The sequence below is a fragment of the Daldinia decipiens genome, assembly GCF_022478715.1.
Source record: "Daldinia decipiens strain CBS 113046 unplaced genomic scaffold F4813scaffold_24, whole genome shotgun sequence".
NCBI lineage: Eukaryota > Fungi > Ascomycota > Sordariomycetes > Xylariales > Hypoxylaceae > Daldinia > Daldinia decipiens.
The window spans coordinates 172,787-185,704 of NW_026054567.1; the positions used below are offsets into that span (position 1 = coordinate 172,787).

Below are 12,918 nucleotides of genomic sequence, written 5' to 3' on the forward strand. Positions count from 1 at the left end.
ACCCGTTCAGGAAATTGGTGAATAAACACGCTACTTGTAGACATATAAGATATCTACACAAAGCAGCAGCAGCAGCAGCAGCAGTAGGCAGGTAAGTATGTGCTGCAAGCGGGTATCAAACACGGTTTAGATTTAGAACCTGCTGTAGACCGTTTATCTCCTACCGGGAGACTTGGGCTTCCCAACCTTCCTCGCGAACGCCGGGCCATGCCTCTTCTCCTGTCCGAGACCCCGTCTACCCGCCGCAATACCACCCCTCCCACTCCTGCCGCCGCTGTCACGCATTCCACCACCACCACCACCGCGTGGAGGTCGGCCGCCCCGGAAATCGGCGCCGCCTCCGCCTCCTCTACCGCCGCCCCTGCCACCACCGCGGCTAATCTGCGTCTTGATAGTCGACACGTCCTTCTCATCGACATCCATCTCGTCGTCGTCATCACCGTCTTTACCTCGTTTATTCGAGAACTTCAGCCGTCCGCCGCGACCTCTGCGCCCAGCATCCTTGCTCTTGAGCGCCGCGACGTATGCCCCGACGCCGGACTCTTCGGCGCCATGTTTGGGGGTGTCGATGACCATGGCATCGTCGCCGCCGTCCTCTTCGCCGAGGATCAGCTTACCGTCTAGATCAGTCTTGGCCTTGGTCCTGCCCGCCTTGCGCAGCTTACTAGGCTTCGTAGATGAGATGCTGGCGAGCGCCTTGCGGTCCAGGAGATCCAGGGGCTCGTCCTCGTCTTCCATAATATATGTAGAGCCGCCCTTCTGTGCCTTGCGTGGTTTTCCGAGGACTTCGGCGTCGGAGTCGTCGGAAGCGTCTGACTCTTCGCTGCTGTACAGCGCTTCGTCGTACTCGCTTTCGAATCGGTTCCGTCGCTTTCCATTCTGCTGCTGGTCATCTTCATCGTCACCTTCTTCCTTAGCGGCGTCCTTCCGTCTCTTGCTGCGCTCCTTGGTCTTGCGGATGTTGGCTATCAACTTGCGATCCGCTTCGGGGCAGTTGCGGTTGACGGCATCGAAGCCAAAACGACGCACCATTCGTTCTATGATATGCTTTACCTTCGCTCTGAAGTGACCCTTGTGCTCGTGTGCCCAGACCATCAAGTTCGGAACCATAGTCGGTAGACGTGGGGCCATCATCTCCATCGGCAAGCTAATGATACACACTTTTACGAATCCCAGAACGCTCTTAACAATCTCTCGATTGTTAGAGGTTAAGAAGAGATCCATAGTTTGCACAAGGTCATTCAGCACATCCTTGTTGACGCTCTCTCGGAACTCGTAGAGGATACGAGTAAGAGCGGTAATGGAAGCAGATATCATGTGAGGCGTGCTACCCGCAAGTCCAGCGCTGACCATGGTGAAGTACTCCTCGATGCTTGCAGAAACGGCCGGGGCATTCTTGGGCATATGAGGGACCTTGCTGTTGTCGATCGACTTGCCCTCCGCTTCTGCTAACGTTCGTCCCATAAGAACAAGAAGTTCAAAGGCCGACGTCCGGGCCTTTTCGTTATTCTCCTTACAGCAAATAACCACCTCAGATAACACCGAAGGAATAAAATGGAGTGATGTGTCGGGGATGAATGGCATCAAGGCATTGATTGCCGCTAACCGCTCTCTTCGTGCAGGAACCGAGACTGTTTCTGCACTCGACAAGATCAATTCTTGAAGTTCTGTGCTTCGCTCCTGAAGTGCTACCTTGCCAATGTCCGACTCGGCGAGTCGTGGGATCAGCTTGTAGGCTTTCTTCTGTAGTTGAGGGTCGTCATCCCTGACAATGATGAGAGAAGCAATATTGAAGAGAGGACTAAAGCTTTGGCGAGGAAGATAAATAGACATAGTAATCACCAAGTCCATCAACGTTTGGGCTGTGGAAGGCATCGGATCCTTTGACTTTTGGCTCTTTTCTTTACTCACCCCGACCCCAGCTTCGCTCAACGAAGAGGCCAACATCGTGCTCACACGATCAAACGTCTCAACGAGTCCCTTCTCGGGGGTGATACTCAAATAGGCATTGATAGTCTGGAGTATAGGACCTCTGGACTGAGGAAGTGTTTGGCTGTATACGTTAAAAAGGACTGCTAGAAGATTGCCTGCAAAACTTCCGAGGTAGGTCAGGTTCTTCTGTGCATCCTCTTTAGAAACTCGGCTTCTGAGAATCAAATCATCCTCACTCTCGACCGAAACCACGGCTTGATTAGACTCGACTAGGGCCTTGAGGGCTCGACAGACATCGAGTCTGAGATCGACTTTCTGGTATAGGAGGTTGGCAAGTATCTCAGCAAATGCCTGGTCAAACGCCACTGTCAAATCAAGAGGCAGGTTACAGTAGCCGGGCAAGATAGACCAGGTCTGGTGTACTATGGTCTCAAAGATCTTGGTCTCCATAGTCTTGGCATCTCCGTTTTCCACGACGCGCTGAAACATTGCCTCGCTTAGCGGGATGAATTCTGTCTTGAAATGTTGAAGATTAGTGTTGGCGGTGAAGTCTCGGAGGATTGGCAGCATCCAAGCTCTACCGGGTTGACCTGCAACTGGCTTGACGAGATTTAGAGGGAGGACATTGAGAACAGCTTCGGGGCCCATTGCCAGGATTGCCTTTCCAATCACTTCATCTGCCTCTTTTTTACCCATGAAAGAGTTGTTTCCGCGAAGCTCGCCAACCGTTCGCACGACATTTAGCATCATAGGGTTGGCGCGCCACCTAAGCGCATCAAAAATAGCACTTAATACGTTGAATGATTCCATCCAGGCCGCTTGGTATTTGACGGTTAAGAGGTTCTCGGCAATCTTAGCTATCTTCTCAAGGATCTTCTCGTCGTAGATCGAAGGTTCGATTATAACTTGGTCCGGGACACAATTCACCATAAATGAGACTAAGCATTCCGAGGCAGAAACCCTTATGTTATGCGAAGAGGACTCCATAAATTCGGATACCATCGTAAAGAGGTCCGGAAGCTTTTGGAATGTTTCTTCCGGCTCCATCTGAGAGGAGACATCATACCCTCGCGATAATATGGCAATCCAGGGGGGTAGTAATTGGGTATCGTTGGAGGATGGGCGCAGCTCGGAGATGGTCTCAAGGAGACGGGGTAGTTTAGTAGACGCAACTCCATCTGCCATGCCCTCGAAAATCATTTCGAAGATTTCGAAAACAGCCATCGTCATGTGTTCATTTCCGCTCTTGGCGATGCTAAGCAGGAGTTCACACAGCGCCTCAATATTTTTGCTAGGCCAGCCACCAGTCGCCGCCGCTACCGTCCTCACAAGCTGCAGAGCGTGTATAAGTGCGGGATCGTGCTCCGCCGACGGTTTCTTCTGCTTCCTCGATGCCGCAGCTTTATTCGCTACCTCGGCCAGGGTCTTCATTGCCGATTCGGCGCACAGATCCGCCGCCGGGTGGTCCACGGACGGGCTCGGGGGAGGATTTTGGAGAACTTTTCGCAGGGCCATCTGGGCGCGCTTTCGTACTTTCGGCCTATGGTCCATCGCAAGGTGTAGAAGACCTGCGACAGCTCGTCGCGGACTTATTTCGCTCGCCGGCAGTTTCCATGCTGCGGCATCCTGCGCAAGAAGCAAGACTTCGAGGCACCCAATAGAGGGCCGGAGTAAAGGCGCCTCGGCATCTTCAAGGAGTAAGACGGGCGCTAGTAGGGTGAGAATCTGTGTGAATTTCGATCGGAGGAGCGGTTGCGGCGCATAAGGCGTAACTACATCGATAAGATAGACAATTGACGGTGTTAACTCCTGGTTGACCTTCCCACTCTCGAGGGATTGGTTCAATAGGGCCAAAAGCGCAGCAAGGTATCCAGTGGGTGTCGGTTCGGTGCCCTGTTCCTTGAGCGTTTCCTCCACAGCTTTGAGAATCACGACGGTCTGGAAAGGTCCAAGTTAGCGAGCTAGAATTTGCATTATAAGATGAATTATTTCACTGACTTGCTGTTGGCTCTGAAGATTTGGCGACCGGATCTTGTCTAGCTTCTCTTCTAGAGTCGACATTTTGAAAATCGCAATCCGTAGATGCTTGAATTGGTGAAGGTTTCGGGACTCTGCTATCAGGGAATTTCGGATTTTTTTTGGCTTATCGGATGCAATCGCTTATCGATGAACGCGAACCCCACCACTAGTCCGGCTTGGTGGAGTATATCCTAACCTGGTAGCTCTAATTTGTACTCGAGTCAATAACTCAAGTATCAGTCCGAGATTATACATGAAACATTGAAATAAAGTATTCACTGTCTTTATAAATCTCAATCTTACATTACACCCGGGGTTATAGATAACATCGATTCCAATCTTACGGGGTAACCTCTACTAATGCAGTTGAGATGTAAAAGGTCAACCCTAATGCTGTTTGTTCCATTTCTGTCACGAATGTGTCTGGTATGATCTGGTCTGATCTGGTCCAGCTCGTATTTCTAACCCAAACAACGCAAGAGAGCTCCATCCTGCAAATCGCAAGATAAAGCTGCATTATGGTAGTATAATGCACCCAATCCATACGCCAAAACATCAAGTTTGGCTTGCACTTGTCACAAAGCCTCCCTTCTTCGGTTTATAACGCCACAAGTCCATTTAAGAAAAGTCCTCACCGGCCTCTTCGATGGTGTTTTTGACTCGTACAAGAATCGTAGTCTTCCACTTGTCAAGCTTGCTTAGTTGGTCGTATTGGAATAGCTTGTCGGTAAACTGGTCCTGATCACCTGCTTCGATGGCACCGGCCAGATCCACCAGTAACTGGTGCTCCCGGGTGCTTGGGAATGTCGGGTCTTGATCTCGGTACTTCTCAAGCGCGCGATTCGCAGCGACCATATCACTTGTCGCTAGATGGCAGATACCCGCCTTGAGGAAGTAATCCTTGACCGAGTAGCGCATCAGATTGTTGTTAATAGAGGCCGCCGCGACCTTCTCGTACTGCTCGATCGACTTATAGTAGTCGCCTTCGAGGGCAGCAATGTCTGCTACCTTGAGCCATAACTTGTTCGCAAGGCTAGATGTGCGAATTAGCTTTCAAACATCTTATCGTAATACCTAGTGACATGATGGGGTTACTAACGCCGCAGCATTATCTCCTTCATACCACCCAGCAGCAGTCTCGTATGCCTCGAGCGCACGCTTGGTATCACCTATCTCCACCTCGAAAACCTCACCCATGTTCTCCTTATGCTGCGCCGCCCGCCTGAAATTCCCCTTCTTGCAGTACTGGCCGACGGCGACCTCAAGACATCGCACGGCATCTTCCGGGTTCTCTTTCCGGTACACCTTAAAAGCATCGACAAGCGTGTTTGCGGCATCGTCGGGTTCGTTTAGATGCTTGCTCTGAACCGCAGCCGCCTTTTCGAAAGCCTGGCCGGCCTCTCGGTTCATCTTTTGGATCCTAAAGGCATTCGCTGCCTCGACGTACAGGTCTGCTGCACTTTGGTATTTTTCTTCTCGGCCGCCGAAGAAGCTGAAGCCGCCGGAGGCGCCGGAGAGCGCCTTGTCTGCCTACGTTGGCGATCTACGTTAGCGACTATGTAAGTGGGTATGGAGATGGTGGCGGGGCAAGTAGACCGACCTTCTGGAGTAGCGCACGAGGATCTCCAGCCATAGTGATGGGATTCTATGTTGTTGCTATACTAAAAGGAGAGAAAAGTTGTAGTAATGGTAGATTAATGGACTTTATTGCTTGTTAACCTAAGTGTTGTTGACAAAGGAGTGAGAATGGTAAAGTACAGTTTCGGATTGCGACGCGGCTACCTGACGTTAGGTAAGTTTCGAGCTACATACATTAGGTACATACATGTATGTAACCTATGACATCGCCCTGTCTCACCTTGGACCCTTGCAAGTATCTATGTACATTCAAAGTAGGTACCTGACACCACCTCCGACAGGGATCTTCTAGGTTAGTGTATTTCGATAAAGCACTCCCACATCAATATTGTAGACCTTCTCCAACCTATTTGGACGAATTCAAGCGACAATGAATTCACCAATATGCAGTCACTGCCACAAGGCACTACACCAATCTTTGCGAGATCTACGAAGAAGAGGGCACCAACGACGCATACTATCCTCAGCCACCCCCCGCCAAACCTCAAGCTCAAGCTCAAGCTCAAGCTCAACTTCACCCGAACCCGAACCCGAGTCCCTAGCGGCCCTCTTCTCGAAACCAACCTGGTCAGTCCGGTCTCTTCTCCCGGAGCCATCTTCCCTAACCAACACCGATTCCTCAACCGAGGCCGAAATAACCCCCCGCACCCTACAACACCTCCTGCGCCTCTCCGCCCTCCCTCCGCCCACTTCCCCCTCGGAAGAAGCACTTATGCTCTCAACGTTAACCTCGCAACTGCACTTCGTACGCGCCGTGCGCTCCGTGAATACAACCGGCGTCGAGCCCTTGCGTGCGATACGCGACGAAACTGCGCTCGGCCAGCGTGAGCAGACCATTGGCTTAGAGCAACTAAAAGACGCACTCGCGAACGAGGATGTAGTAGGCCACGCGCGACGCCCGCGCCGACGGCAGCAGCAGCAGCAAGGGGGCAATGGAGGTGCTGATCCCGGGGTGGAAGGATGGGACGTTTTAGCCGGAGCCAGCGAGACGGCAGGGCGGTATTTCGTAGTCCGGACAGGCGCAGGGCAAGTAGAGAAGACGGAAGAGACTTAATAATAAGAATAATAATAAGATGAGATGAGCAATTACTACGCAATGTGTAAGTAAAGTCTTCTGGCCTGCCTATCTGCGTATGCCGTCCTCTTTCTGGTGTACACGCCTGGCCTACCTGCCTGTTCGCATAACTGCACCTAACACAAAGAACAATGCTTAGACTATCTTACAGCATCACCTCATACCAAAATTCATCGCCAACCAATAAAAACGAAACCGATCATGTATCGCCCTCTAGTCAATGCAACCCCCTAGAACTGAAATAATGTACATCCCTCCGTTGCCGCAGATCTTGAGGGTCGGATCGGTGCGTTCCAGGACGTCGTCGCTACTTGCTACCCAGCTTCACACCTTTCACGCCATTCGCGACTACTCGGATATCCTCCTTGCACTTAGCTCGGCTCTTCTTTTCCCGTTCTTCGTCGAGTTTCGCCTCGGCGCTGATGTGTGCGTTCAGCTTCTGCTGTTCCTTCATAATTTGGTCATAGTTGATGTCTTCCCAGCCGACCTTCTTCAGGACGCTACCGACGAGATGGTGGTATCGAAGGTGATTCGTAGCTATCTGGGTTACCTCGAAATTTTCGACGTTCGGTACTCCTTCGATCCTCTGTAAGCCAGCAACGCCGTATTGCCAGCTACTACTGCGATAGAGGAAGCCCAACATGTAGTCTCTCTTGGAGTAAACGTTGACTAGTCTGCTAGCAACGACGCTCTTCATTGTAGCCCAAACGCGAACTTCGGACGGGCAAGGTGCGCCCATAATAATCACGTTCTCTACTAATCCAAAAGCTCGCTTCTCGGCCAGAATCATCAGGCAGCAATAGATTATGCGAGCCCCCAGGCTATATCCTATCAACGTAACGGGTCTCTCGCCGTAGATTCTGTTTATGAGAACGTCGGCGAGCACCGCACCTGCCTTTTCTGCTCGGACCATTCCGATACACCAAGGATTTTCGATGACCTTACTGATCTTCACGAGGGCTGTGGGCCATATAGACTTGGTCAGCCTGTCGTAAACTAGAGCAAGAAATTAGCTTATGTTCCACTATAGCATGTGAGGCGTCCTTACCATTCATCGAATCAAGTTCCTTTTTTGCTTCACTCCAAGCTGAACTCTTCGCGAGCGTATCTAGAGCGATACCCATCTTCGTCAGGGCCTCCAGCTCCCATCTCATTGCGTAGGATTCATTCTGTTGACCTAGGAACTGCCAGGATGTAAGGAAGTCGTCCGGGTTGGTGAGCAGTCCAGTGATTCCGATGGTGACTCGCATTCTGCGATTCTCGGCGGGAACATCCTTAGGGTCGATCAGCTCCGGTGTGTGAATTCCATGTAAAGGTATCATGCCGAAATCCTGGGTGTCCTTGCCGTGTGCGTCAATCGTTTTGCTTCCTTGTCGGGCTCCATACAGACCAAACAAGGTACCAACGACGACAGTGTTATCGTTCATAGGTCCTAGTAGACTAGCTGTTGCTGACTGGTCAAGTCCGATACCCCCGAAAACAGTACCAAGTCCGGCTGCGACGAGGGGGGCTGCAAGGACGCCAGGGTTTCCTCCCAGGGCTGCGTTAGCCATGCCCGGTTTCCAACGTCGGGAAGTTTTAGCTTCCTCCGCTCGCCTTTGGGCGATCTCCTCGATAGGGATACCCAGGATAACCTTGGAAAGGGCTTGCGAGACTCTGACCTCGTCTTGCAATAATACCCACATCGGGATGTTCAACGACGAAGCAAGTCTTACTAATAGGATTCTCGAGTACAGAGAATACTGGTCAAGCCCGAGCAGAATTAGTAGCATGGAATGCAATATCAAGGCACGCTTCTCCTTGGGGCAATCTTTAAGGGGCGTAGGAATAGGGGGATAAAGCCGAACAAGAGCCAGCGAGGCAGCCTCAGCAGCCGTGTTGGGTCCTAAGGTATCGGATTAGCTCTGCTAGGAAAACTAGATGCATAATATGGGGGGGGGGCTCTAGAATTCTGAATTTGTAACGTATGGAGCTATTCAAAAAAAAAAAAAAAAAAAAAAAAAGAGGAATCACGACGACGTTCATTGGTGGTAAGCCTCTCAAGGAAGAACTTACCACTACCACTTGGCAACAAAGGTCTTCCTCTTGCGGCATTACCTCCTGATCGTCTTGCATTACCTGATACTTGGGGTAGCTGGCCGCCAACGTTGCCAGTTGTTCCGCCGTTTTTAATCACGATATCCTGGGTACGCTTGAGCAAGTTGACACGCCATTTGCAGAAGTGTGCTTGGGCGTCTCTTTTCAATTCGAAAAGGCTTGAGACCAGTACATCGTGCTCCGTCTTTTGATACAAGTGACGAACTTCTTCGGGAGACTTGGGCAGTCTCCACGTGGGATCTAGCGACCTTGCCGTCGTGGTAGCTTGGTGATTGGGTCTTGCATTCTCCTTCTGGGAATCCGAGTTGCTATTCTGGCCTACGGCGATATTACCGTATAAGTGTCGATATTTCTCGCTACGGGGATTGGGAACGGTGTTGCACACTGCTTTGGGTGGGTTGATTCCCTCCTCGGGTTTAACATGACCGGGACTAAGATTCTCGAAGTTATCGCGTATCTGCCTACTCATATCGTCGACGATAGCAGAAATGAGTTTTTGAAGTTGGAACTTTTGTTCCATGTTGATACATGCACTGAGGTCGAGCTCGGTGCGCTTGGGCGGACGCCCTCGCGTTGGGTTGTTGTTACGAGGCATTGTTTGACCTTCGTCTTCAGATGAACTTGAATAGTTGAAGGTTTGATCCATGTCTATAATTCCCTTTGGGCAAAGAAGAGTTAATATATGGGCATGAGTGAATGTGCGGGGTTGCGGTTGCCGGTTGCTGTTGCTGTTGCTGTTGCTGTTGCTGTTGCTGTTGCTGTTGCTGCTACTTCTGTTGCGGTAGTGACGGTGGTGACTGACGGCAGTGACGATGTTGCTTAGGATCTGGGGTGAGGTGCGTTGCTGGGCAGTTATGAGTGAAGGAAGTGACGAAGAAAGTGACGAAGGGGGCAACAACGAACCAAAAATTGGTCTGTACCTACCTACCTATGTTGTTAGGAGGTACGATGTCTGCCTGACTGACTGTACCTACATGTAACCTATAAAATATGGACATGCCATCTAATGAGCTACATTATGAGGTACATAATGTAACACAGACTGAAGTATAGTCGCAAACATTCCATATGTCGTCTTTATCGTTAATGCTGCAGCTATCCGAATCCCTTAATGCAATACGTACATCGTGTAGAATAGCCAGGCACCTACCTAGTATTAGGGCATGTGACTAAATGTGTTATGTTACCTCAAGTCTGTTTTGCTATGGAGGATTTCAGGATGCTATGCTATGCTACTTGTATGTAAAGGGACACATAAAGGGACACAAAAAGGGGCGCATAGACTAAACCCACCAGAACATACTCCTCCCACTTTGAATTGTAAGATAGCCTGAGCACTTGACTTGTAACATACATAAATAAACTTATAACTACCTAGATAGTATAACTAGTTAAGATCTGAAAGCCGAGCTTTGTTTTCGTTGATCTAGGCGAGCAAGCTTCAAGCGTAATACCAGACGATAATAAGATTTAGCTAACCCGACTCACAGATTGTCATAGCCATTATCTACACTACCTAGCTAATCTGCACGCATGGAATAGTCACATGCAATAAGCCTCCCCTTTTCTATAAACATTTTCCTTTCTTAAACTAGTTATAGCAAATCTCTACTTAACTTAACTACCTAAGCATGGTTCACTGTCTTGCCCTTAAGTATGGCTAGTGAATATAAAGGGGCCAGAGTAATTAATGAATATAACAGACATGGTATTTACTAGCCGCTAAGGCGACAGTACTCATGTTACATTATCAATTTAGCTCTCGGGTTAGCTATAGAAACTGGTAACTATAACTTTCAATGTTGTCGAATAGCTAACCTAGGAAACAACTCATCTGTATGAGATGTTCCTATAAGGCTCCATCCCCGAAGCATAAAGTACAGCATTAAGCTTTATATTAGCAAGCAAAGATAGGTCATTCGCTGGATTATGATGCGGTAACATCTCTACAATAGCATGTCGTGCTACCTTGCTAGTTATGCCATGACAATTCGTTGCGCCTATGCTCGATCTTCACCAGTTCCGTTGCACTACCTAGCCGATCAATCGGCATCTATAACGTATGAGATGTATTAGGTAGTTAAATTACCGTCTATTAAGATTTCTTCTATAGGTAGCAACAATGCAGGGTCTGTTAATCCAAGGAGTAAACACATCCATTAAACATATATCTTCGGAATTGCATAGTCTTATGCTACTGTGTGTTTACTATCAAGTCGCACTAACCGGCCCCTAATAAAACAGTCTAATTAGCTCAGACGGCCTATGCGTCAATATCAGGTATCTATTAACTTCCTACGATCGTGACCAATATATAACCAGCTACGGAAACCAGCCAATTGGACCTCATTACCGCCTATCACAGATAATTACAACTTACGAGGTAAGATTCATTCATGAAATTACCGAAAACTTGGTTATGACGGTGTCAGGGGCACCACGTTTAGTTACATAGGTCTTTTGTATTGTAACTTCTAGAAGAATTGATAACTCCCCCACGCGAGTTAAGCATAGATACTGCTCTTGAGCTTGCCTTAGTAAGAGCTAAAACACGGCAGCAGTGACACGATCGAGATGGGTGCAAACACACCCGTCTCAATAGGTGGCGTCCTGCAAAATACCGAACTGGAAGTCAACGATTACCTATTACCTATAGCGCACGTCAGTGAAGGAAGGCAACGTGACGAGCTAAAGCTTTGGTGGAAATAAAAGGCCTTGCTGATGGGTTGATCATGACATCGTATGCCGTGGTTATGTACGACCATCTCCAAAACCCCGCGTTGGGATGTAAAGCTCGCGGTTTGGGGAAGAGATCCGTTTGTTGACATTGACGTTTGGCCTGTGGGAGTGTGAGAGTGTGAGTTGGAAGATATCGGGATGCTAGGCCCCATTGGTCAATCAGCCCACGTGCGTATGAGGAGCTTTATTAAAAGGATGAAGACTAACATAGCTCCAAGACACATGTATGTGATTGGTCTCAAGCTACAATCTAGATAATTTAGAAGCACGCCGGTTGCGACTTGGTCTGCTTGGTGTTGAATTGATGCCGGGTATTTGCATTCGGGCGTTTCTGCTATGTAAGTCCGTCTTTTAAGTTAAGATTAGTTAGGTAAGGTACCTCTTAGATAAGTGGTGGAAGTCAAGAAGACGAGCGAGATTGACTAGCTGAATTCAAGCTTTAGATAAGCTTTAGTTCCGAATGTTACAAAGCATCTACGATCGCTTGCTTCGAATACTTTACACTGCATAGGTACCTACCTAAGGTATCCAAAAATCAGTTTTTATCTGAAGTTCAATATCGTATGGCTAGGTAATATTTAACCCTTTGCCAAACGAAGACTGCGGGCGCTTGCTCAGCTTTAAATGCAGGGGTAAGCTGAGGTCCTACATATTACCAAAGTTGGGCACTTTTGGGACTTTGGGGATTATATAGGTAGGTAGGTAGGTACCTATGTACCTAATGTTAGGTACTGTAAGATTAAGGAAGTACGTACAAGTAATATATGGATACTTTAAGATACATCTAGACTGCCACGAGGGCCCCCTAGCTGCGAGTGGACATAGTGGGTTTTAGCGAAATCTATCACCCGCGGGTTTCTTGGCTGCTCCGCCATAAACCTTGTAGATTCGTATACATGATGTACAACCCCCAAATCGTCTCGTCTAACAATAAATCGACTAACAATAAATCGACTCGGCTGGGGCATAACGTGCTCTACATAGTAGGTACTACAGGGAAACCCGTCTTAGTGCCTTAGCGCTCAGCAGAGGGGGTACCAATTCCTCCCGCACACGGATAATTGGATTTAATTCGACCCCTCGACGTCGCATCTCGAAGACGGGACACGACGGAACCGAGCTTAGATACATCCATTAATCCATATCTCCAATGGATGTCTTGTCATCACTTGAACCTCCAAATTTCTACTTACCAATTCCCGAGTTATTGTTTTTTTTTCTCTGACGCTTTTGAACCTACCATAACTCCTATTATTCTGTAAACCCTCATTCGACACGCGGCTGGCCGAGGTCGAGTATCTCTCTTCCTCTCGAAGCTCCAGATTTATTACGGAGTTGACACCTGCCAACTTTTCCGAAGAATTTGTCGTGTTGGTACATACCTACCTATATACAGATTCTGCCCCCCGTGGCTGCGA

The 12,918-nt window shown here is 48.9% G+C and overlaps 4 protein-coding genes across 4 annotated transcripts; 1 reads left to right on the forward strand and 3 right to left on the reverse strand.

Annotated features, from left to right (window-relative positions):
• Positions 1–153: 153 nt before the first annotated feature.
• On the reverse strand, positions 154–3,993 carry F4813DRAFT_390881 (NUC173-domain-containing protein; the record flags this gene model as incomplete). The annotated part of the gene is made up of 2 exons (XM_049247075.1): positions 154–3,870; positions 3,931–3,993. 2 exons carry the CDS (start codon positions 3,991–3,993, stop codon positions 154–156), a joined length of 3,780 nt encoding a protein of 1,259 aa, XP_049098162.1.
• Positions 3,994–4,569: 576 nt separating this feature from the next.
• F4813DRAFT_381590 (TPR-like protein) lies at positions 4,570–5,584 on the reverse strand (the record flags this gene model as incomplete). Its single annotated transcript, XM_049245698.1, has 3 exons — positions 4,570–4,984; positions 5,051–5,481; positions 5,552–5,584. The coding sequence occupies 3 exons, from the start codon at positions 5,582–5,584 to the stop codon at positions 4,570–4,572; spliced, it is 879 nt and encodes a 292-aa protein (XP_049098163.1).
• A 248-nt stretch (positions 5,585–5,832) lies between these two features.
• F4813DRAFT_137858 (uncharacterized protein) lies at positions 5,833–6,902 on the forward strand. The gene is made up of 2 exons (XM_049238802.1): positions 5,833–6,689; positions 6,816–6,902. The coding sequence occupies exon 1, from the start codon at positions 5,960–5,962 to the stop codon at positions 6,641–6,643; it is 684 nt and encodes a 227-aa protein (XP_049098164.1). The 5' UTR covers positions 5,833–5,959; the 3' UTR covers positions 6,644–6,689; positions 6,816–6,902.
• A 69-nt stretch (positions 6,903–6,971) lies between these two features.
• Positions 6,972–9,356, reverse strand: F4813DRAFT_381591 (DUF726-domain-containing protein; the record flags this gene model as incomplete). Its single annotated transcript, XM_049245699.1, has 3 exons — positions 6,972–7,660; positions 7,713–8,549; positions 8,762–9,356. 3 exons carry the CDS (start codon positions 9,354–9,356, stop codon positions 6,972–6,974), a joined length of 2,121 nt encoding a protein of 706 aa, XP_049098165.1.
• Between the last annotated feature and the right edge of the window lie 3,562 nt (positions 9,357–12,918).